The 26,861-nt window shown below is 39.7% G+C and overlaps 1 protein-coding gene across 1 annotated transcript in view; it reads left to right on the top strand.

Annotated features, from left to right (window-relative positions):
- The first annotated feature begins 5,352 nt into the window (after positions 1–5,352).
- LOC132396397 (immunoglobulin superfamily member 22-like) overlaps positions 5,353–26,861 on the top strand; it is a 57,016-nt gene continuing 35,507 nt past the window's right edge. Inside the window, exons 1-10 of the mRNA XM_059973926.1 lie at positions 5,353–5,473; positions 5,676–5,810; positions 6,838–6,974; positions 10,845–10,944; positions 15,147–15,189; positions 16,158–16,332; positions 18,516–18,629; positions 20,815–20,977; positions 22,141–22,413; positions 26,455–26,739. Coding sequence (XP_059829909.1) covers positions 5,353–5,473; positions 5,676–5,810; positions 6,838–6,974; positions 10,845–10,944; positions 15,147–15,189; positions 16,158–16,332; positions 18,516–18,629; positions 20,815–20,977; positions 22,141–22,413; positions 26,455–26,739 — 1,546 coding nt within the window. The remainder of the gene's footprint in view (positions 5,474–5,675; positions 5,811–6,837; positions 6,975–10,844; positions 10,945–15,146; positions 15,190–16,157; positions 16,333–18,515; positions 18,630–20,814; positions 20,978–22,140; positions 22,414–26,454; positions 26,740–26,861) is intronic.

Raw genomic sequence — 26,861 nt, 5'->3', positions numbered from 1 at the left:
ATTGCCACATCAACACATCAGCCTGAAAACATTTCTAGGTACTTGCATGTTCAGAATTTATAACAATCCTAAGCATATTGTAAAGAAATTCTTCAATTTCCCTGTTCTATCTTGAATGCATTAATTTCTTATGAAGAGATATATGGGCAATTCTCCTCCACTGACTAATCATCTCATGTGAGCACACCTGGTATCCAGCAGTAGAAATATGAGTAATAAGTGCTGGAAATAGTCCACGTCCAGCAGTTTTTGAGGACTGAGATGGCAGAATATCAGATTGGTGCATTAATGTTGAGTTAATTTGGCATTCTTGGCAACTAGCTTCAAAGAAGCCACAAAGCTAGATGCCAAACCAAACAATTTCAATTAAGAATAAACTCTTCTTGGGCTACCAGCTGGGTACAGGTATTAATTTTAACTGATGTTTTGATGACTAGCTCTGGCATCTTCATCAGAGATGATGACTAGGCACATTTAGTGTGGTGGTAAATGTACCATTGTCAACTGTCCCTCCTGATTGGTTCATCTTCAACTAATCAGATTTCCGCTGTCCCACTTTGTTTACAATTGAATTCCAGTTCTTAGTGTGAGACCTTCATCTCTGTTAACATTCTTTTTCTCTAGTTTTATTTCAATGGCTTCCTTCACCAGGCCATTGGCATGACACAGTAGTTTTGTGTCATCAAAGTCAATCCTATGGCCATTGTGAATGGAATGTTCTGCTACTGCCTATTTCTCTGGGTAATCCAAACAGATATACCTCCTGTGCTCCTTGATGCAAGTTGCCACGGTGCACCCAGTCTGGCCAATATACACTGCTCCACATTCACAGGGAATCCTGTAACCATTAGCCAAACTGAGTCCCTCCATAAGGGGACTACTATGAACAAACAGATGGAGTGGCCAAGGGATCACCCTTATCATCAACAATTGCTAATTTTTGCATGGAGGACTTTGGGGAGAGGACACTGAGTTCATTGCCCTTATGATCCAAATACTTCTTCAGGTATGTCCATGACACCTTGTAGTGAGGCCTCATGGATTCCAGGCACTCCAACAGTTCCATGACCATCTGAACAGCATACATACAAAAATTCAATTTACAATGGAGATGGAGAAGAATGCTTGCCTCCCGTTCTTGGAGTTTCTAATATGATGGTAGCCTCGGGATAGTGTCTATCAGAAACCCACTCATATGGACTTATACCTCAACAATAGTCATTATCATGCCTCCCAATGTTGAGCAGTTCTTTCTACCTTGATTAACTATGAGAAAACTATTTTGGACCCAGAGAGTCTCCACAACAAAATAAGACAATTATGCACAACATTCCTACAGAATGGCTACAAGCTGAATGAAATCAATTGGGCCCTTAAAATCACCAGCAGAAAAACCAGGAAACCTAACAAGGAGGAACCCATCGCTACCACCTGTCTTCCCTATGTTTCCACGGTTTCTGGAAAGATTGCCAGGGTCCTGAAGAAATACTGGATTAATACCATCCTCATACCTGTAAGGAAGCTCAAATCCCAGCTGTGTGGGTCAAAGATGATCTGGGGCTCAGGTTGGATGACATTTACAAGATTCTCTGTGAATGAGGAGCAGCGTATATCAGCCAAACTCATATCAAGGAGCACAGGAGGTATATCTGTTTGGATTAACCTGGAGAAATTGACAGTAGCAGAACATTGCATTTGCAATGCCCATAGGACTGACTTCAATGGCACAAAACAACTAAGCCATTCTAATGGTTTTTGGGACTGCTTGATGGAGGAAGCCATTGAAATAAAACTAGAAAAACAGAATTTTAACAAAGATGAAGGTTGCATTCTAAGTAAGAAATGGAGTTTGATTGTAGAGAACAACTCAGATGGGAGAGGGAGGAAGGCAAGTGCTCAGAGTAGCTGGGACCTTTAACTCTTCTGGCTGCTTTACCAAGGCAATGAGAAGTAGAATCGGGGGCATGGATTGGAGATTGTTTTGAGCTGTATCCACAATTCTGCAGATTCTTTCAGTCAAGGGTAAAGCATTTCCCATTCCAAGCCATGGTGCATCCAGATATGATAGTTTCAGTGGTGCATTGATAATTATTGGTGAAGCTCAAAGGAGACAAGACAAAACTCTTTTGCCTCTTGATGAAGTAGATGTACTGGTGAGCTTTCTTAGTCATGGCATCAAAGTGTTTGGGCCAAGATATGCAATTGGAGATGTTCACTCCTAGGAACTTGTAAACCTCCACCCTCTCGTCCTCAGCACCACTGATGTAAATTGCCTCCCTTTCTGAAGTCAGTGCCCAACTCTTTTGTTTTGCTGAGATTAAGGGTAAGGTTATTGGCGTGCTCACATTTCATTAGGCTCTCCATCTCCTTCCTGTGATCTGACTCATCACTATTTGAGGTTCAGCTCACTCACAACTGCATGGCCAGAATCTGCTCTAACTCCACCTATAAACTTGTAGATGGAGTTAGAGAGCAGAATCTGACCACACAGACTGAGTGCATGGGGAATAGAGAATGGGGCCCTGATCTCTGCCTTGTGGGGTGCAAATGTGGAGAATAATTGTAGCAGAGGTGTTGCTGCCCTTTCTTGTTGATTATGGTCTGTTGGTCAGGAAGTCAATGATCCAGTTGCTGAAGAAGGTGTTGATACCCACGTCTCGGAGTTTGGTGATGTGTTTGCTTGAAATTATAGTATTGAAGGCAGAACTTTGGTCAATAAATAATAGTTTAATATAGTTGACTTTACTGCCCAGATGTGCTGGAGCAGAGTGTAGGGCCAAAGAGGTGATACCTGCCATAAACCAGTTTTTGGAGATAGGCAAATTACAGTCGGTCAAGTTTGGCTGGGAGGCTGGAGTTAATGTGTGCCCCAGCCAACTTCTCGATGCACTTCATGATGGTGAATGTTAGAGCCTCTGGGTGGTAGTCACGTTTCCTTGTTTTTCTTAGGCAATGGGATGATAAAGGTCTTCTTAAAGCAAGTGGGTACTTCAGACTGAAGCTGGGAGAGGTTAAAAATATCTGCAATACCCCTGCCAGCTGATCAATGCAGGATCTAAGGAGACTGCCAGGGCACCCTTTGGGCCAGTAACTTTCTACATGTTCATTCTCTGGTAGACTGATCCTATACCTGCAATGGTAATTGTGGGTTCAGGGGCATTTTTAGGCTCTTGGGATGAGTGGAGACATTCCATCCTCTTCCATTCAAAACATATATAGAATGCATTAAGCTCGTCCTGAAGAGATGTGCTGTTGTCAGTGACACTGTCTGACTTTGTTTCATCACCTGTGATAGAATATAGACTATATAGGACTATTTATTTATTGAGATACAGCAAAGAATAGGCCTTTACAGCCCTTCAAGCCACGCCACCCAGTAATCTCCTGATTTAAACATGGGACGATTTTCAATGACCAATTAACCTACCAGCCAGTACATCTTTGTGGGAGGAAACCGGAGCACCCGGAGGAAACCCACGTGGTCATGAGGAGAATGTACAAACTCCTTACAGTCAGTGGCAGAAATTGAACCTGGGTCACCTCTACTGTAAAGCATCGTGCTAACCACTATGCTATTTTGGACTGGTGTTGTGCCTTGGCAACATTGATAGCTTTCTGGCAGTCTTATCTAATTTCTTGTAAAGGACGGACTCATCTGATTTGAATGCTGCTGTCCTAGACTTCAGTAGGGAGTGGATCTCTTGGTTTATCTGTAAATTCTATTTTGGGAACACCTGGATTGTCCTCTTTAGCACGCAGTCCTTAATGCATTTGCTAATGAAGTCTGTAACAGTGGTGACATGCTCATGTAGGCTGATTATTGAGTCTATAAGGAGTTTTTATTGGCTTTACAGCAATGGTCAAGGGTGTGTGGGCCCCTGGTGGTACAGGAGTCATGCTGCTAGCACTTCGCAACACAATCTTGAAGTTAGCCTGGTTGAAGTCATCGGCAAAGATGAAGAGGACTTCAGGGTATCCCATTTCAAGGCCGTAGACTAAGGAGTATAGTTCTTCAAGTGGGGGTGGAATGTAACAGCTGCCAGGATGGCTGAAGTGAATATCCATGGCAGGTGGTTTGAGCGGCATTTCACTATTAGATATTCCAGGGTGGGTGAACAGGAACTTTCCAGGTCTATTACATCTGAGTACCATGAAGTATTGATTGGGAAGCAGATTCCTCCATCTTTAATTATACCTGATGATGCATGCGATCTATTAGGTGAATTGAAAGGCCTTCAGGGTTTACGGCACAGTTAGGTGAGGCAGATGTAGGCCAAGTTTCAGAGCAATCCATCAAAGATGATTGGTCCTTTTAAGCTGAATAGACTTTTGGTAGTACATGAAAGCCATATTAAAAATTTAGCTGAAATACTTTTTAAGCATACACTCAGTGGCCACTTTATTAGGTACAACAGTACATCTGCTCATTCACGAAAGTATGGAATATCCGACAGCAACTCAATGCATAAAGCACGTAGACATGGTCAGGAGGTTCAGTTGTTATTGAAACCAAACATCATAATGGGAAGAACTGTGATCTAAGCGATTTTGACCTTGAAATAATGATTGCTGATGCCAGACGGGATGTTTGAGTATCTCAGAAACTGCTGATCTCCAGGGATTTTCACCTACAACAGTCTCTAGAGTTTACAGAGCAAGTGTGAAAAACGAAAAAAACATCCAGTGAGGAGCAGTTCTATGGGTGAAAACTGCTTGTTATTGGGAGAGATTAGAAAAGAAGGGCCAGACTGGATCAAGCTGAGTGGAAGGCGCCATTAACTCAAATAACCACATGTTACAACAGCAGTGTGCAGAAGGGCATCTCGGACTGCACACCGCGTCAAACCTTGAGGTGGATGGGCTACAGCAACAGAACACTCTGTACCTAGTAAAGTAGCCACTGAGCGTATTTGTACAAGATATTCAAAACAATGCTTCTTTTTCTCATTTGTCAGCCATCAAGGAATAATTTGGCTAGATGGATGTAATGTTGTTAATCTATGCTGCAGTTCATTTTTGGCACTTGGAAGGGATAGCGGAGTAGCTTTTTTACTCAGCATCTGATTTGTGCCTTTAAAGTTATAGATTTACTTATGATCTGCAAATAATCCATTTGGTGCAGGAGCTCCTAATGACAAGAGTTTCAAAAGCTTCAGAATATTCTATTCTCCAATAGCAATGTCAATTCTTTTCAGGATTGCAAAGGAGCTGCTATTATCTCCTGAATGATTGGCTGACGGAGTGCAATCAATTTCACCCAATACTTTACCTAAATTGTAGCCCATTCATTCTTTAATACCACAAATGTTTTATATTAACAGGAGCGAAAGGACTCCAGCTTGAATTTCAATCATGGCAGCCATCAAAACAATGAGGACGACCACAACCAGAACAATCACTACTGAGCAATCTACTGAACTAGGAATCTCCACTGTGAAGAAGGTGACCCATGTGTCAACATTCACTTCAGAAGGTAACTGCCAAAATGTTTCCTAAACACACAAGCAACTTCTCAGTCTGAATTTGCAGAGCCGTCTAAACCCTGTATGCACATTACGCGTATGAACCTGACAACCACAAACATTTTCTAAACTGCCATTAGTTGAGCGCTCTAGAGTGTGGACCACATGACTTACCTTTGCTGCTAAACAATAACACAATGTGCCATATTTCAGAGGGACAGCAAGTTCAGAGGAAGTCCTCAGTCACACAGCAGACACTAAGTGTCGTGACTCATTCCGTTGAGATCCCTCCAGGAGAGAGCATCCCTGAGTTTGACGAAAAGCCCAATTCCAGTGTTGTATCAGAAGGTAAGTCAGCCAGCAGGACTGCTGCTTGGTTCACAGTATTCTCCTGCTTTGTCATGTGTATGGTTTTGTTCATTTTAGTTAAAGTTTTAAAAGAAGACACAGACAGCAGATCTATTAAGACAGTTTACACTTTGTTCCATTCTTCTGTATTTTTTCAATTGTTCAGGATTCCTAATCCAGAGAACTGTACAATAAATGTTCTTTCACCTCAAACATTTAAACAGAGATTTAAGGTGATCTAAAATTTAACTCAAAGATTTTGTGAATAATGTAAGCTGTTTTATGCAAAAAGGGATTTATTTGGGACTTAACAAAATTGCACAAGTTTGTGTTTGTTTGAGAGCTTTCCCGTTCGCGAAATACGATGCATTGCAAAAAGAGTAGCCCATGTTCACTGTAGATGGAGGGGCTCTTTGAAAGCAAACATTCCTTAATATTTACTGTTTTAACTGGTTGGGGGAACAGTTTGGGCCTTAAACGTTACTTACATGTAGAAATAAAACAAATAATTGATTACTGCCATGCAACCTGGACTGCTTACTGCAAATATATAAATTCACATCACGCAAGGGAATGTTTATCTCTAAGACTAACCACCTTGTTGAATTTAATCGCCTCATGTGAAGAGACAAGATACTTTGATCAGACAGTGACTGGGAAAAAACTTTGTCTAACCAAACTGTTGTTCAGGGAAAAGTCATAAGAGGAAACAAAACAATGTCAAAGCCCAATCTTTCAGTTTCTCCTTTCACATTGTTAATGTTGTAAGATCCTCATTTTAGTCTGGGATTGTTTATCTAAAAAGTTAAAAACTTATCTTAGGAGAAGAACTCAATGAATAAGTACTTTTTCAAAGCACAGCAATAGTCATCTTTAATCTCCAGAATGTGAAAGATGGTTAAGGTAGTGCACTCTAAAGCTACCCTGTGTTAATAATAACCTACACGTATTTTTGACCTTTACCCGAGTGATGCATCAATTATCTCCATTTCCTTTGGCATTACTGAGCAAATTTGTTTTACTGTAGGCAAGGATGCAATTTTTAAAGCCAAGGTGAGTGGGAACCCCAAACCAAAAGTGGCATGGAAGAGAGGAAGTGGAAAACCCATCAAAGAAGGAGCAAAGATTTTCTTCGACAGCATCACCAAAGAAAATGTTCTAAAGGTATCTAAGACCAGAAGTTACATTATACAACCTTAACGGAGCATTTTAGTCAGAAGTTCAAAATAATGTCAAAAATTGTAAAAGATAAACACAGCACATTCACAAGAAACTGAAAAGAGAAGACAAGTTGACAAAATTTGACATAAGTCTGATATAGTAACATAACTAGCAGTTTTGCCAATGATGTTCTATAACAATGCTACCATTAGTTAGACAATCTTTGCTTATTTAGGTATATGTATGTTCTACATGGAAACTAGCTGACTAGAAACCAATTGAAAACGAGCACAGCAAGGGAAAATGGAATCGAGAACTGGAATGAAGAGAACAGATTCTTCAGTAGGATATTTTATCAACCAATGAGAATGAAGGATTGGAAAATAAAGAGCTTGAATTAAGGAGAGTGAAAATTAGAGCAGGAGAATTAAAATCAAAGTAAAGAAATCTTATAGGATGAAGTCTATACCAACCATTATGCCCACACAGCTCATTCCAATTCCTGTGTTGGCCCATATTCCTCTAGACCCCACACCTTCATCTACCTATCCTAGTGCTTCCTAAGTAATATTATTGTACCTGCCTTAAACACTTCTTCGGGCAGCTCATCCCACATTCTGTGTGGGAATGTTGCCTTTCAGGTCCTTTCTCAACCTTTCCTCTCCCATCGTAAAACCTATGTTTCCTAGGTTTGGACTCACCAACCCGAGAGACTGTCCACCTTATCTACACCTCTCAAAACTATAAACATTTTCATAAGGCTATCCCTCATTCTTCCATGTTCCAAGGAGTAAAGACCTGGCCTGGTCAACCTCTCCCTCTAACTCAGAGTTGCCCTCTAGTCCTGGCCGCATCTTCATGAATATTTCTGCATTCTTTCCAGTTTAACTACTTGGTTATTTTAACAGACTGGATTCTCTCATGAAACCAGTGTCTAATCCAATTTACAATCTTATCTTGAATGCCAAGTGACTGAACCCTCTAGACCAACTTTGTTGCTGGACGTTGTCAAAGGCTTTGCTAAAGTCCATTTAGACCACATCCACTGCCTTGCGTTCATCAATTATCCTGGTAAATTCTTTGAAAAACTCTATAAGACTGGTTAGACATGACCTACCATGCACAAAGCCATGTTGACTATCCTTAATCAGTTCCTGTCTATCCAAATACTTCTAAATCCAGTCCTTTAAAATACCTTCCAACAACTTACCTACTACTGAGATCATGATTTCCCAGCTCATCCTTCGAGCCTTTTTTAAATAACAGAAAAACATTAGCTATACTCCTAAACTCTGGCACTTCACCCATGATTTAGGACATTTTAATTATCTTTGTTAGGACTCCTGCAATTTCTGCAGCAGATTCCCATGGGGTCTAAGAGAACACCTTGTCAGACTCTGGGGATTTATCCACCCTAATTTGCCCCAACACAGCAACACATCTTCCTCCGGAATCTGTAAATGGTCTATGATATAATCCTATTAACATGGCCATCCCTTTCTTATTCCTTACTTCCACCCATATAGCCTCAGTAGTTACAAAATATAACAGAAGTTATATAACCTGTTATTGAGAGGAACAGCCACAGGAATACTCTTGCACTGTCTGCTTATCCCCTTTTCCGCTCCTGATGGTCACCCAGTTACCTGTGTCCTGCACCTGGAGTACAGTTATCTCTCTGCATCATCTGTTGATCAGCCTACTGAATAATCTAAAATTTATCCAGCTCCAGCCCCAATTCCTTAAGACAGTCTGTACAAAACTACAGCTGGATGCATTTCTTGCAGGCATAGTTATCAGAGACACTGGAGGTCTCCTTGTCTTCGCACATCCCACGAAAAGAGCATCCCCACTTCTCTAACTGTGCAATAAGAAAGAAAGAAAGAAAGAAAGAACGATAGATTAAATGAAATAAATCCACCTACAGCCGCTGCCTCTGCTTGCTGAATCTTCTATGTGCAAAAGCCTGAATTCCCCACTCTAACCCTGGCTCACTCATAAAATAACTGCTCCCACAATGCTGCTCCGCTTAAACCTAACTTCTTTCTATTGGCTCTTGTCAGGTGCCTAATTATGTATAGTCCAAAATCCCCAGCTCACTTCTTTTGACATCTCTCTCTCAGTATGCAACCCCATGTCTGCAAGGAAACTGTTGTGTGCAGAACTTTAACCCTGGTCTTTCTTTAAATTATAGAATTTCATAATTGCAACTGAATCACATTATAGAATTGTATATGCCTAACTGAATAATGATTATTACCGCCAAAATGCTATCTACCTCCTTTCCACCACAAGAATCACTCCCTATGATTATGCCTCCTTTCTTATTGTGCTTGGTATATACTGATTAAAATTTATGAAAACTTAAGAATTCTCTATGCTTTTGACTTTTTAAACTGTTAAAGTTAATACAAGCATTTATTTATTCATTCAGATATGGGTATATTTGGAAAGGGCTACAGGCATTGCCCCCTCCTAATGATCCCCAAAAGCTTCACTGAAGTTAGTTAAGAGTTATCTGAATTGGTGGCCTGGTGTTAAGTATCATCCTGAGTAAGCAATTTCTAACTTATCAGTCTATCAAATTCAGCAAAATTTGCCTGCCATGCTGGTAGTGTGTTTGCAGAGGTGCTTGCAGTACTGAAAATGGAAATGGAATTGGTTTATTATTGTCACATGTACTGAGGTACAGTCAAAAGCTTGTCTTGCATACTGTTCATACAGATCAAATCTTTACACGGGGTATTGAGGCAGAACAAGGTAAAATGATGATAATGTAGACAGATACAGAGAAAGTTCAGTGGAGGTAAACAATAAAGTGCAAGATTATACTGAATTAGACTGTAAGGTCAAGAGTCCATTTCATCATACTAGGGAACCATTTAACAGTCTTATTATCAAGCTGTCCTTGAACCTGGTGGCACATGCTTTCAGGCTTTTGTATCTTCTGCCCAATGGCAGTGGGAAGGGGAGAGAAAGTCTGTGGCATGTGGGATCTTTGATTATGCTAGCTGCATTAATAAGATAGTAAGAAGTATAGACAATGGGAAACTGGTTTCCATGATCTACTGAGCTGCCTCCAAAACTTTCTGCAATTTCTTGCATTCATTGCAAAGAATTAGTGTATCGAGCAATCATGCATCCAGATAAGATGCTTTCTATGGTGCATCAATAAAAATTGATTAGGGTTAATGGGGAAATGCCAATTTTTTGTACCTTCCTGATGATGTACGGGCATTGGTGAGCTTTTGTAGCCATAGCATCTATGTGGTTGGATCAGGACAGACCATTGATGATGTATACTCCCAGGAATCTCTTAACCATCTCAACCTCAGCACCTCTAATGTAGACAGGAGCATGTGAACCGCCTCACTTCCTGAAGTCAAAGACAGGCTTTTCTGACATTATGGGGATGGTTCTTGTCATAACATCATGTCACAAAGCTCTCTATCTCCTTCCTTTACTCCAAATTATTGTTATTTGTGATAAGGCCACTATGGCAGTATCATCTACAAACTTGTCGATGGACTTAGACGACAATCTGGCCATGGAGTCAGGAATGTGCAGAGTAGAGTAGAGCGCTGATAATGCAACTTTGTGGAGCACTAGTGTTTAGAGTAACTGTGGTAGAGGTCTTTCTGCCTATCCTTCCTCACTGCAGTCTGTTGGTCACGAAGTCAAGGAGCCAGTCGCAGAGGGGTACTCTAAGTACCAAGTGCAGAAATGGTAGATGCAATACTGAATTAGCAGTGCTTTTACATGGCCAGTCTTAGAGTTTTCTTCATTGGAGTTATTTATCAAATGCCTCCCATTAAACTTTGATGTTCTGTTGATAAAACTGTGCATGATGTATGAATATTCTGATTTTTACAGCTGGATAATGTCACTCCAGATGACGAGGATGCCTACAGATGCATTGCTTCCAACATTCATGCAGACTGCATATACATTATATCTTTGACAGTGACTGAAAGTATGTATGAACTCAATGAGAGTGTATGATAACATTTATACAGTATGAATTACTACTTAAACAGCCATTGTTGTGTTAACTATTAGACTTGTTTATTGAAGATAGACATAATCTTGCAATTGTTTAAATTTTAGTAAATGTTGTCTTGATCTTTCAATATGAAGGCATGGACTCCTTCATTTGTGAAAGACATGCAAGTAGAAATAAATTTTGCACAATCAGCAAACACTAACACCAGGTTCTCTTTCTGCAACATTTCTGATTCAGACAAATTTAGTTACTTCGTTATTATTGGGTCAAAATACTGCAATTTCCACAGCACCATCTCACTGACTTTCCACAGCATTTCTCAAGGTCCCAGATTGCTACTCAACTGTCAGTTTGTTTCATCACTTGATACAACATAGACCCTTGTGGCAGAAGTCAGCAGTTGAATTCAATCCTGCTGGGATTCCCAAAATAATTGTGGGGAATTGACTTTTGGATCCTGCAGCAGGTCATCTAACATAGGATCACCCCAAAAGGTTATCCCAGATAAACCTGAAGTTTTACACCTTGGTAGGGCTAATGCAAGGAGACTGTCAAGGGCAAGATCCTTAGCAGTGTTGCTGAGCAGAGAGATCTTAGGATCCAAGTTCATAGTTCCTTGAAAGTGGATACACAGATCGATAAGGTGGTTAAGAAGGCTCACGGAGTTCTTGCTTTTATTAGTCTAGGCCTTCAGTTTAAATGTCAGGAGGTTATGTTGCAACTTCATGGAACTCTGGTTAGGCAGCATCTGGAGTATTGTGTACAGTTTAGGTCGCCCCAGTATAGGAAGAAGTTTAAGGCTCTGGAAGTGGTGCAGAAGAGGTTTACCAAAATCCTGCCGGGTTTAGAGGGCATGTGCTATCATGACAGGCTGGATAAACTTGTGTTGTTTTCTCTGGCATGCTGGAGGCTAAGGAAAGATCTTATAGAGGTTTACTAGATTATGAGAGCAATAGATAGTGTGAATAGAGAGTATCATTTTCCCAGGGTTGAGAAGTCAAATACCAGAGGGTATGCATTGAAGGTTCAAGGGCGATGTGAGGGGTATGATCTTTTCTCAAAGAATGATGGATGTCTGGAAAGTACTACCTGATCCAGCGTTAGAGGCAAACAAATTACTGGCCTTTAAGAGATGTTTGGATAGGCACATGGATGTAAGGGAGATGGAGGGACTGGACATGGGGTAGGTAGGAGGGATTAGTGTTTGGGTGTTTTTGATTTGATTTTTGGCTGGATTGACACAACATTGTGGGCCCAATGGCCTGTTACTGTGCTGTACTATTCTATGGTCCATCACAGGAAAAGCCCTCACCATGATTGAACACATCTATAATGATCACTGCCACAAGAAAGCAGCATCCGTTATCATGGACCTCCATCTGTTAGACCATGCAGGCTTCTTGCTGCAGCCATCAGGAAGGAGGTATGGGAGCCTTAGGACCCACACCACCAGGTTCAGGAACAGTTATGATCCTTCAACCATCAGGTTCCTGAACCAGCATCGATAATGTCACTCACCACAACACTGAACTGACTCCACAACCCATGGACACACTTTCAAGGACTCTACAACTCATGTCTGCAATATTATTTATTTTCTTATTATTTGTTCCTATTTGTATTTTTATTTCTTTTGCATTGTGCCTTCTTTTGCATATTGGTTGTTTGTCCGTCTTTGTTTATGGTTTTTCATTGATTCTGCTGTATTTCGTTTTATCGATTGTGAATGCCTGCAGGATAGCATAAGGTAACATATACAGTACATACTTTGATAGGGAGATAGAGAGATAGATACTTTATTGTTCCCAGAGGAGATTACAATGTCACAGTAGCATTACAAGTGCACAGATGTAGAAATATTAAAAGAAAAGTAAGAAAGAATAAAAAATAAGTTGCCACAAACAGTCAACAGGAGGGGTCATCACTTCCCCAGCTATAGGTTGACTCATTATAGAGCCTAATGGCTGAGGGTAAGAATGACCTCATATAAAGCTCTTTGGAGCAGTGCAGTTATCTTAGCTTATTACTAAAAGTGCTCCTCCCTTCAGCCAAGGTGGCACGCAGAGGGAGAGAAACATTGTCCAGAATTGGCAGAATTTTCTGTAGGGTCCTTTGATATTAAAATTGACCTTGAACTTTAAACTTTGAATTGATTTTGAGTCTATTGTAGGCTAATGTTTAGGAGGCAAACACCAGCAGTTGTTTGAAGCATTTGTTACTTGTGTATATCAGTCCATGCCTAAGTGTTGTCTGCATCTTCCTTAATGTAAACATCCAGCAAAGACAAAGTTAATATTTTTAATCCTCTTTACTTTAATGGACAGGCCTTCCAAAAACAAGCTACCCAAGCCAATTGTTGCTTCTTTGGGTGTATACTGTTGTTTGTGTGCACCCCACTGTTGTCTTCCCCCAGAAATCAGTAGTTTCCAGTATGTCAGTGATTCAGCTTAACTCTTGTTTGCTTTTGACAGCCAGTGAATTCCTGTCCACAGACTCACTGGCTGCCATAGCTGTTTCAATTGAATGTCTATGAATGGCTATTTAGGCATTATTAAAGAACATTGGAAACTAAAATTAACAAAATTAACGCATTAGAAGCAAACACACATTAAAAACCAGACAAATAAAAATGAAATTTAGAACCACTCACCCATGTTTTGCTCGATCATTAGCTTCTTCACTTTAATTTCAATATTCCTGTTGGGGTGGCGCCGGGCCTAAATCTGTCATTACCTCAGCAGCAGATCTTTTATTGTAAGTAGTGGGAGATCTGTATTGTCCTATCATACTCTGTGAGGAGCTCTCATGAACAGCACACGTATGTTGGGTTTGGCACTAAATGTAATACACCAGCCTGTGCTTAGAAATTCGGAGTTTCTGCCCATTTAAATGGAAGATTGGGGTTGATAGTTTTTAATTGTTTGATATCTAAATTGATAGGTTGTGAATTTTTGATGTTCACAAAAAAATCAACCATCTTAAGCACTCTTAAGATTAAAAATTAAACTAATCAAAATGTTTTTTAAAGAATGCACACACATTTTAAAATAATTAAATAAAACTAAAATCAAGCAAATAAAAAAAGTTGCAGATTAGACGGTGCTAGTCCTGTAGGTTGTTGAAATAAATGAGAAAAAACAAACGGTTGGGTGAAAGTTTAAAAATTAGTGGTGCTGTCACAGCCAGAAGCTCTGAGGAAAAGCTTTGCAAGTTATCAGGGAAATTTCAGAGAGGTGTGTCTCCACTGCTACAGTGGGCCTTGAATTCTTGAATGAGCCTCATTGCTCATTTATGCAAGGTACAGTAATGGAGCGCCAGTTACTCTGGGAATGTGGAGGCCCAATGTGATTGTTCGTCTGCATCCAGACTGTCTAAGTATGTGAGGGATTATTCTGGACAGTGATGCACCATCAATAACTCACTCTGAGACGTAAAGGCGAGATATCGGCTTTTATTGACTGGAAGAAGGAACAAGCAGTAAGTGACCACCATACTACATCCTGGAGACTGAGCGGCCGGGCTCAGGCCTCAATCGCCTTTATACAGGGGTCTGTGGGAGGAGCCACAGGAGCAGTCAGCAGGGGGCGTGTCCAGACAGGCACACATAGTTCACCACAGACAGGTCAATTATTCCGTTTTGTGTGTTTTACAATCATGGCAACATTACCAACACTAAGAAATGCACCACTTGAAGGTCAGTTGCCATATGTTCATTGACTATGTTTCTACAGTGGTCGTTGTGTTGAACGTATCTAATTGCCTAGTTGTTGTAGTTACAGCACCTTGCAGAAATTGGATTGTTTTGCACAAAGTCAGCTACATCCATTCTTGGGGATCTGACTCCAGCCATTATTAGTGTTTTAAAATGAGCACCTTCCCTGAAATAACTTCAAAATAGGGAGAGGGTTCTATAAACAGATTTGTTTGCTAGCTAATTATATAAAGTAATGTTTATATATTGAAGAACTTACTCTTCTATAACAATTCATGTTAATTGTGTCTTCACAATTATGTCTTCATTCAGTTCTGAAGATCTGAATTCAATTCCAGTACATTTTTGACGCTGATATGATGTATTGAGAAATGACAACTAATCATGCCAATGAATTGCTCAGAATGAATTAGTTCAAACTCATCTGGTCCCTCATGCAGATTGGATTTTTGTTTTTCAGGTCAAGATAAACAAGTTAACTTCCGAACAATGTTGAAGAAAAGGTAAGAGCTTCAGCATATTTCTCAGAGAGGTTTCGGGAGAATCCACGTCAAGTAACTGTGTGAGGTATAGTGAATATACAGCAAGGATGAAGTACATACAGAGAATATGTGTTACTTGGAGTGTTGGAAAGATAAACACTGGGAGTACAATAATGAAACAATATTTGAGTGTGGGCTACAGCGAGGAAGCCTGGTAAGTAGTGTGTATATAGACAGAGGATGCCCTGAGCAAATAAGGTTGATAGAAGGAATGTCTGATATTTAATTATGACCCCGATAAGAGAAAAATAACATGCAATATGTTGAACAGTACTTATATATACTTGGGTAAATGTGAAAACTATGATGAATATCACTACTGAAGGTGTCATGTGTTGTGGGAACCAAATGAGTAACTACATGCTGTACGGAGGACTTTTAACTTATAGAGGATGTACAAAGAGGAGTAACAATTAAAAACCTTGAAGGTATACATCAGTGAATTACAAGAGTATTACTACTCTGAGAGACACCTAGATTGAGATACATGCATAAATAAAGCAAATGCTTTTACTAGATCTGATGATGTGAAGAAGATATGTAGTAAGGCCCATTCCCAGATATATTGAACAAATTTCCTGAAATCCTGAAAGAATGGTAGGTCTCACACACAATGAGAAAGTTTTGACAAAACTGTTGGGACTAACACACAATAGGCAAATTTCACTAATTTTGCATTGTGACTATCTGGAGGAGACAGATTTCAGAGTTGTATATGGATACATGCTTTGACAGTAAATGAACCCTTGAACTTTCGAACCTTTATGAAAACATGGTTTTTGCAGACCCCTCTCCATGCACCATTACAATTTTCCTCCCCACCTCCCGTCCCTTCTACCCTCAACAATACAAGTGCCATGTGGACAAAACTGCACGAGTAATTGCAATAACAGATGATACTTTAAACTAGTGATGAATTTTATTTGCAGGTCAGCCCCAGCTCCCAAGGAAGAAAGGAAGGTCCCAGATGAAAAGGAAATGTGGGAGATCTTAATGAAAGCAGATAAGAAGGACTATGAGAAGATTTGCATGGAGTATGGATTCACTGACTTTAGGGGAATGCTGAAACGCTTAAAAGAAATGAAGAAAAAAGTAGAGACTGAGGTAGGGTGCAAATAAATTTTGGAGAAGTTTAACATACCACTTAGTAGAGGCAGTAATGTTGGTACTGTGGTTGAAGGAGAAAGATCAAATGTTGGCCAGTCTAATTGTTCAAGCAATCTAAAAGTTAAAATCCTGAGTTAAAATGAGCACATTAAAAAAAGCTGTGCCCTTAAAATAAAACAGTTAAAATGAAGGCAGTTTAGAGGTGAGAACTGAATGAATGTTTGCTCATATGGCTGCAACCTTTTACTTGTAGCTGAGAGTGCAAGATGAGTATTGAAAGAACAGACCTGTCATGTCTACGCTGATCTATACTGTATACTATTCCCATTTGCCAGCAACTGGTCCAGACCCTCCTCTGTCTTGCCAATTCAACTGCTTTTCCAGGTGTTTATTAACACAGCCACATATGATATTCTGAAGAAGCTGAAAATCTTGAGCCAACATACACCAAATGGAGGAACTCAGCGATTCAGACAGAATTTATCAAGGGAAATAGGCTGTCAACATTTTGGGTCAAGATCCTTCATCAGGACTGGAAAAGAAGGGGCCAGAAGCCAGAATAAGAAGGTGGAGAAGGGAAAAGGGTACAAGCTGGCAGGTGATAGGTGAGACCAAGTGAGGGGTAAGATAGGTGGTATGATATGAGAAGCTGGGAGGTAATAGGTGGAAAAGGTAAAGGACTGAAGAAGGAATTTGATAGGAGAGTCCAGTGGGTCATGAAATAAAGAGGAGGAGATGGGGTACCGGAGGGAGGTGATGAGCTGGTCATGAAAGCAGGGGAGGAGAAGTGAGGGGGTGAAAGAGCAACCAGAATAAAGGAAAACAAAAATGCTGTGTTGGAGGGAAGCAGAGGGGAGCAGTTACCACAAGTTGTAGAAATCAATGTTAATGGAAATTGGAGACTGTCCAGATGGAATATGAGGTGTTTCTCCTACAACCTGCTTTTAAGACAGTGCATTTCAGATTCCAACCAATCTCTAGGTGGAAAGATTTTTCCTCAGATCATTGTAAAGGCCTATGACTTCTGTTCTTAGACACATCTGCCATGGGTAGAAGTTGCTTTCTATATACCCTGCTAATGCCACTCATAGTTCTGTACATCTCTGTCAGGTCCCTCTCACTCTCCTCTGCTCTGAGGAAAACAATCTCAGCTTATCCAGGCTGGCTTCATAACCAAGATATACCATCCCAAACAACTTGCTGGTAAATCACCTCTGTACTCTCTCCAGTACAATCATTTCATTCCTATGGTATGGTGACGCAATGTTCTATCTACTTCCTATCTAATATTTTATAATGTACCTCCCTGCTCTTTTACTCTGTGCTCCGGCTAATGAAAGATAGTATCCAAAAACTCACTTTGCCATCTATCCACCTGTGATGCCAGCTTTAGAGATCTTTAGATATATGTCAAGTTTTTTTCTTCATCAATATTTCGTAGGGACCTACCATTCATACTACATATACAACCCTTATTAAATACCTCAAAGTGCATCAACTCACACTTAAATTCCATCTGCCATCTTCCTGCCAACCTACCACCAGATCAACATCACACTAAAGTAGGAGTTACAACGTGGGTTCCAGGGATTTCTTAGTTAATGAAAGGGTCCAAAGCATAAAAAGAGTTGGGAACCCCTGCTCAAAGCCTAAGGTTGCCCTACTATATATCAGCTACTTCGCTAATTTTCATGTAATCTGTAACTTTACTAACCATACCCCCTAAATACACATTAAGGTTGTTAACATTTATAACCAACAGTAAGAGTCCCAGCACATTATTGGCTCCAGCATATCCAATTTCTCTTCCAGTGCTTTTTATCATCTCTGGAACTTGTGCATAAATCCAGAGTGACGGGATGGAAGTGACCACTCATTGGAAATTTCTCATGAGAATTACACCTTGATAATTTGGCACAAAATCAGTAATCTTATTCAGGGAAGTCAGAGCATGTTTCAAACTATAGGGAGGGAAATAATTATCTGAATTAATTCTGAAGGAGGATAAATTAATACTTCATGATACAAAAAGAATACTCCATAAACAATGTCGTAACTAAGCTTGGGCTGCAAAATGGTGCACTAGCCTGAACTATGAAAATTAAGCCCTCAACAACAATATTCCTCATCTGAAAGCAACCATTTCTCATTACCGTTTTATGCTCTCTCTCTTCTGACAGATGATAAAAGTTTTAAAGCCATTGGAAGATATGGAAGGAAAAGCTGACTCAACAGTTACATTTGAAACAATCATGGAATTGAAGGACCCTAATATTAAGATGCAATGGTTGAAGGTAAGGCAAGGTTATTGGATATTGATTAGCATTGCAAAAATCTATTGAAAGCAAAAATCGTATATATAATGACATCAAATTTCTCATTTTGGATCACGGCTTCAGCATGAGTCAGGTAATTGTTTGGTATTGAGCTATAAGATAAATCCTTAAATATTAAGATAATCAGACCAGTTAAGGGAATTACCTACATCATAATCTCCAAGTACATCTTAGGCAAGTCCAAAAACTTTTAATACTTGTACATTTCATTTGTAGTTTAGAGCTTAGTGGTAAATAAATAACTGTTCCTGGAAATGGCCAATTTTACCACATCTTCCACAGTATCTTCAATACAGAGCTAGCACATATAAGAATCTTCCATCTAGCCCATGATTTATGTACACATCCCTGTATTTATCATGTCTGGTTTACTGCATTAAAAGTAAGCCATTACGCAATCAAAATATGGACTATTAAGGTGTATTTGTGAGTTTTTTGATGATAATTTATAACAATTATAATACTGGAATTGTTTAAAGAAGAGATTTTGGTATTAAATTTTAAATGAGAGCTAACTGCAACATAGAAGAAACATGTAGCTGAACTATTCTATCTGTTTTTGTGCTTAGCAATTCCATTTCATTAACTTTGCTTTTGCCACTCAACCCCTGCAATTTAATAAGTTGATGCCTCTCTTCAATAAATACCAAGAAATTAAATTCATATTTTAGTATTGAGAGTGAAAAGCAGCAGATAATTTACCATTGAAAATATATTTTCCCACTGAGACCCCATGTGCCAGGATTACTGCAAAGTCATGAGTAGCTGGTTCTCCCTTCCATTAAAACCAATGTTCCCCTCTGCTTTTAATTGTGTAGATCAATTATAACACGTTTAGTGGTTTATGGATCCCATTTATTTTTGCATTTGCACAGTTTGTTGTCCATTAATCCTGTTTACAGTTACAGTTCTATAGATTTGCTAAGTATTCCCACAGACAGAGAATCTCAGGGTTGTATGTGGTGACATGTATGTACTCTGATAATAAATTTGAACTTTGAACTTTTTATTTGACAAGCCTCAGACTGCTCTGATGAGGCTCGGAGAAATTAACTTGCAAAGAGACGTTTATAGGCCTGAGAGCCCAGTTCTTTTAATGTTGCTTCTGCTATCACTACCAATTGGAGCGGTGAAGTGTCCACATTAGTACTTAGTGCCTCTGAAGCTGTATAGATTTGGATCAGCTATAATGTCTGAATTTGGCCGAGAAAGACTTGTATCTAGGATGAAGAGTACAGAGAGTCATTTACGTATTGCAAAAGAGCAGATCATATTCCACTGTAAAACAGGCCCATTTTTCATCACATTGAAATCAGTCACTGTTGAATAGCTGATAACCACTCAAATCATTAATATAACCTTGCTCCTGTAACACTATTTGCTTTGCAAGTAGCTTGAAATTGTACAATTTCACAGAACCTTTCCTAATAATATTCAATTTTGCAGTTTTGTAAAAGCCTTATTACCAAATATACTGTGACAGTAAATATGATCTAATTACATAGAAACATAGAAAACCTACAGCATAATACAGGCCCTTCGGCCCACAAAGCTGTGCCAAACATGTCCTTACCTTAGAAATTACCTAGGGTTACCCATAGCCCTCTATTTTTCTGAGCTCCATGTACCTATTCAGGAGTCTCTTAAAAAACCCTATCATATCTGCCTCCACCAATTGGATCTGAATCTTTGAATCTTTGAACCATTGTAGATAATTAGAAAACACAGCAGGTATATTTGCAAGGTCATTTTGAGTAAGAATATGCTTTATATAGTCCTGAGCCATGCATGGAAGAAGATATGGCTATAATCTTAGAATGTTTTTAATGAACTGAGTTTCAGCAGAAATTATAATTACTCATGCAGGAGAGAGAGAAGCTATCAATGTTCCTGCTTCTAATCACTTTCCAGTAGCTCGTCATTAAAAGTTCCAATACTCAGCAGACAAATCAATTGGGTGTTCTCTACATTTGTATGACCTACTGATTATTTATGGCCTTCTGAATGTGCTTTTCCTCTTCTGTGGATTTTAGTTTGGAATGCATACTGAATTATTTCACTTCTTCAGTTAATACAGACATGTGATCTTGAAATAGTTAGTAACATAACAAAAAAGAGCAATCTCCTTTTTTTTGTTTCGCAGGATGGCAATCCACTAAGGACACAGTTCTCACTTGGAAAGTTTGAAATTAAACAAGTGGGAACAAAGTTTATGCTTTCTGTAAAAAACTTGAATCAGAAAGATTCTGGCCAGTACACCTTGCAAGTTGGAGACAAATCTTTCACTGTAAACCTAAAAGTGAAAGGTATGCTATGCAAGTAAATAAGCAATTTATTCTGCATGAATGTCTGTAAAAATATGTGGGGTTTGCTTGATAAAAGCTCCAATCACATGGACTGCGATTAATAACTGATTCCACAAGTAAGAGATGAGGAGAGCGTTATGTCCCTACAAATTTCCATGATGTTCATCTTAGTTACTGTTTCAAAGAATTATCATATAGAGGAATAGTCGGCTATGACAACTACCATTCGCCCTAATTCCCCATGTTGACGCCTTCTTTTAACCAAATAACCAAATAACAATTACAGCACGGAAACAGGCCATCTCGGCCCTTCTAGTCAGTGCTGAATGCTTATTCTCACCTAGTCCCACCTACCTACACTAGCCCATAACCCTCCATTCCTTTCCTGTCCATATTCCTATCCAATTTTTTTTTAAATGACAATATCAAACCTGCCTCTACCACTTCTACTGGATGCTCGTTCCACATAGCTACCACTCTCTGAGTAAAGAAGTATCAAGTAGTCTAGCCTCCAGTTACCTGGCTTTATTAACCATTTTGCCTGTGTTCTCCAATGCTGGGTCAGTTTTGGCTTTGCTGTGTCTTTCAAATGATAAGAATATAGATGTGTCTTCCACTCCCTTTTGAAACTTTAAACTGCCATCAGACAGACGATGTGGATCTTTCAGGATTATTTTAAAGGGAAAACAGGGTAGTTCTATATGTTTTCTAAACCAATAATTATCCACAAATTGTGAAAAGAGGTTTTCTGGCCATTATTTGAATACTTTTTTGTGGGACACAAGTGTGCAGAAGTTTGCTGTTGTTACAAAAGTGACTACATTTCTATTTATTTGTATTTTTAGGATCAGGGCTTTGCTAGAAAGGCAAACACTCATTATGTACTTTAATTGTTATTGATAAGCAGGCAGTGGACCACTATAATTCCTCCAATGGAGGAATTTCCATGGTACTGTTGCATTCCACAATTCAGACCCGTTGATGACTAAGGACCAGCAATCGATCCAAGTCAAAATGATGCGTGGCTTGCAGCAGAAAGCGATAGACATTGTGTTAAAATGCACTTTTAATCCTGTTGATGTACACCATTATCAATAACTGACTGCTCATAGTTTTGATTGTCTTCCTTTACCATTGTTGTTTTAAAATTATTTCTCTTACAGATGAACCACTTCGGTTTGGAGTGAAGCTGAAACCTATAAAGGTGGTGGAGAGACAAACAGGGACCTTTGAATGCCGTCTCAGTAAGAGTGCGCCGAATGTGTGCTGGAAGTTCCGCGGTATTGAGGTGAAACGAGACGACAAACATGATATCATTGTGTCAGAGGATGGTCTGACACACACCCTGAAAATCAAAGATGTTCGGCCAAGTGACATTGGCGAATACAGCTTTTCTGCAGGGGACATAGTCTCTTCATCTGAACTCCAGATTGACCGTAAGTTTTAAAAGAGAACAGGTGGAGTTCCTAAGAGAGAAAGCCCTTGCTGCACATACTCCTCTGTCTCCTCCTAGAGGTGGTGGTTGTACTGAGAGTACGAGGGATGCAAAGCGTGGTGCCCTTAACCTTACTGAAAATGATAAGATCTACTATTATTTTGTAACTGGTTTAATTCGGATATATCTAGTTCTGCCATTGTTAATTGTCCAGATTTTGATGAGTAATGTACATTGTGCACACACACACACACACACACACACACACACACACACACACACACACACACACACACACACACACACACACACACACACACACACAGTTATCAGTTATTTAATTACCTGGTTTCAATCAGTAAAACATAACCTCTGATATATGATCCACAACCCAAAGGTCAAGCCTGCAAACAACAATCATTAAAAAATCTGGCTTGGTTTCTCTTACCATTTTTTTCTTCCTGCAATGGTGATATGCTCATGATTACAAATGGGCTTGAGAAAACAAGATCCTAGAAGAGGTTCCCCAGCATCAGTCCATGGAAGTACAAGGGCATGCATTTCACTTGAGAACTGTTAGGAGCACAATCAATGTGAACATGCCAGGCTGGAAGTATTGAGGAGATGCATTCGACTGGCCCTATGAATTCACACCTGATTACCTGAGACTATTTTTTAATTCTACTCCTTATGTATCAGCACATGTGCATTGTCAGCAGGTAAATATTTTTTTCTCAATGTCTTGGTGGAAAGCAAGTGATAATAATACCGTGTTCACAAGAACTGATTTTGTGCTAATTAAGTTCAAGTTTAATTGTCATTCAGCCATACATAAATACCCAAGTTTGTAGCCAAATGAAACAGAGTTGCTCTAGGGTCAAGCTGCAAAACACAGTACCAATAGTCATATATGCACAAGACTCATATCACCCATGTAAGACAGCAGTAAACATGCAGTCAGAGGAAAAAATATAACATGGCCCAAGTCAATGCATTTATGGATGCTGTCAGGAAGAACAATCCCGTTACCCAGCTTGTCTTCCACCGAACGAACACTGGAGGGCAGCAAGGATGGCAACATGGATGCCACCCCACACTGTCTCCTGCATGGCAGAAACAAGACGCATCATGGCATGAGCTAGACTGTGCTGTAACTAAGGCCACATAGCTCCCCCGCCATTGGTCCCACCAATGGCCCAGTGAACTGAACTTGCGGAATTCCACATTACCAGTGTCCAGCAGGGTCTCGCGATCACAAGAAAAGCAACTAAGACAATCACTCTCTGTTAGACTGCACACTGCCTTGGCACACCGACATCAACGCCTCCCCATAGCGGGCAGCAACATGGTCTGTACCTAGCCTAGCTCCTCCGCCAATGAGCAGCTCGCTGATGGGATAAGCCTGCAGTACTTGAATTCTTAATGCCCAGCAGGGTTCTGTAATCATAAAAGAGACATTTAAAAAAGACAACAACAACTTTGGATGACCCTGTAGAGGCCTCTGTGTCTGAGTGTGCTGAGATCATACCGAGTTACTTAAGTACATTATTGTTGAAAGTTGTTCTGGAGTTGCTTGATTCTGCAACTGCAGATGATGTTCTGCTGAGCAAGGAGCAGGCTCATGGACTCATGTTTGCTAACTTTGCCAATGAAGCAGTGGTTGCTTTGAAGACATACCTGGTTTGGCCGTGTAGAATATTGATAATGCAATTCACTAGCAATTCTAAAGTTTTGCTTTCCTGTGTTCAGGGAGTAATATGTACAGTAAATATCAACTCAAAGACATTGTAATGATGAATTGCCGCTAGTCTGGAATAACTAATCTGCAGTTGGGTTAGTAAGGATGAGCAAATACTTTTGCAAAGACTGCAGGATAACTGAAGCTTTGTGGAGACCCAGTTATACTTAATGCAGAGGCAAGTTGACTGGGAGGTGTTAATCAGTATTAAAGTGAGATAAGATGGAGGTACACTTTTGAAGACTGCAGACCTTGGAAGTGGATTGTGTGATGTGCAGCAAATATAGATTGCTTTGTGATATCCAGCTTTTTCACAATATTTTAGGCTATTGTGATCAAAATTATACAAAGATATCAACTTCTGCATGTGCTTAACATTGTGGAAGTACAAATGGGCATAATATTGAGCCCCATTAAAGATGTAGTTGCACATTTAGCTCATAAAGTTAGTTTCCTAAAGACATGGTCTTTCAGTGTAAGTTCATGCAAGAATGTCTCCAGAGAAACAGTCTGACTTCTGGTTTGAAAAATTTGAGTGTTTATAACGATGGAATCAGTGTCATGTACTCATCAGCAGTGAAGTTCAAAAAATACATTTAGCTTTTCATAGAATACTGAAAAGGCTGGACCATATTCTCAAGTCTGTTTTTAAATGATTAAGAAGCAATGCTGATCTCCAAGAGAGTTCTGTTGGTTAAATGTGTCCAAGAGCTTCATAGTCTGTAGTTTTGAGGTTTGAGTGGAAGAAACATAATTTTGAGTGAACTAAAGGAGAGCTCCAATGTGATTCCAGTCAGCACATGTTCAGCAAATGACAGGATAACATGACACAGGAGATCTTCATGAGTTATTGATGGACTACTACAAAGATAGTTAGATTGACAATGAAACGGTTGGATTTCTCTTCATTGGCTTGAAAGAGTGACTTCTAAATTCTTGCCACTGTGAGAAAGCCAAGTGCACTGATGTTTGTGCTCTGCTGGGCCTTTCAGCTTCATCGTTTAAAGAAGTATCAGTGTGCCAATGTGTTTGCACAGGCAAAAGTGAAAACTGTTGAAAGCAGCCTTCGGGTATTTTTCAAAAGTCTGTTTCCTTATTTTCCAATGATATTAAAATAATCATTACTTTGCTATTTTGTCCCTCTTACAGAAAGTGAAACCTTGATAAGATAAGAAAGAACATGGTTATAGTTCCATTTGAAGTCAAAGAATTGGATATTTCTGTAGATATTGTGCTTTTGTAGCATGGTCTTCTGAACATACACAATCTCAGTGTAGCATATACATCACGCCTTAAGGTAAATAAGTGAAGATGCTGTCTACAGAATTTAGAAAATGCACTGCTAACATGGTCCTGGCCCAAACAATTCCAGGACCAAGTGTAATCAAGGTGGCTTAAGGGACTTCAGGTTATGATGCATAACCTGGAAGTATGAGCTGACAAACTCTGTCTAGCTAGCTGTTCTTGTTGCTCCTTTCCTTCCATCTTTTTGTAAACCTTCAAGCAAAGGATAACTTTCAATATAGACTCATTATGGAATAAGCATCAGTCAATGACTTGGTGGTCCTTCCAGCTAGTGGTGAGGTGTACTATTACAGGCTCCAAGAACTTGATGGCATTGTCTGGTAGGCTTAGGGTGGCCTCTTGACATGAATTCAGTAGCAATACCAGAATCTAGGGCAAGAGGAAGGAGCCAGCGAAGAAATAATTTCTCATGAGCCCCCTAATGGACAGTACTCTAAATGGAATGAAACTATGTTAGATCAACTGGGCTACCTGAGAAGAAAGGAGCCACGTGTCAGAATATAGAACGACTAATTTTAAGATCAGATATTTATAGATTTGTACATATAACCAATTTTCAAACTCCAATTTTTTTTAATATCATATGGGGATGTTCACTTTGTGTTGGCTTTTCAATATTGAGATTTATTTGCTTCCTATCTCAGTCTGTAGATTTTAACGTGGCTGCTGAAGATAATGTGTGATCCAAAGAACATTGTCACAAATAGGGGTAGGAATTGCTAGGCAGGATATGTGAACGCGTTGTTTGGGAAGTGATCTGCAGCTTCCATGATTTACCTGTGGATGAATGGACTCGTCACCCAAGGCCACACTGCATGTTTCTCTACTTTAAGCAGTAATGGGATATTGATTTCCAGAAATCATTGGGGATATCAGGCTTCCCCGTTAGTTTTGAGAACACCCTTGTAGCATTTTCTGTAGCCAACAGGTAACGTCTAGCTGTGGTGAGACTGAATATACTGTGAATGATTCTTGTTTTTCTCCCCATTCCCCCTCTAGGGCTTCCCATCCAGTTCCCAAGTGCTTTAAAAAATGTATGTGTGAAGGAGAAAGGTAAAGCCCGTCTGGAGTGCGAACTGAGCTGTAAGAATGTTCGAATCAAGTGGTTAAAGAATGGTAAAGAAATTCCTAGGTCCCCAAAGTACAACATGATACATGAAGGGAGACGGGTCGAATTGATTATTGATGACGCTGAGCTGGATGATGGTGGAGAATACACCGTCGTTGCCACACAAAGCGACGATGAGCGAGAGTACACCTGCTCATCTACATTGAACGTTGTTGGTAAGCACATAACTTAGCAAAGATCATTCCTCTTGCAATAAAAACAAAATTCACCAACCCACATTTTCATCTTAATTGTTCTCCCTATGAATAAATTATGCTTCTAAATTGATATAGAACTG

Source organism: Hypanus sabinus, chromosome 7, assembly GCF_030144855.1.
Source record: "Hypanus sabinus isolate sHypSab1 chromosome 7, sHypSab1.hap1, whole genome shotgun sequence".
Lineage (NCBI taxonomy): Eukaryota > Metazoa > Chordata > Chondrichthyes > Myliobatiformes > Dasyatidae > Hypanus > Hypanus sabinus.
This window is presented reverse-complemented; position numbering and strand designations above follow the sequence as displayed.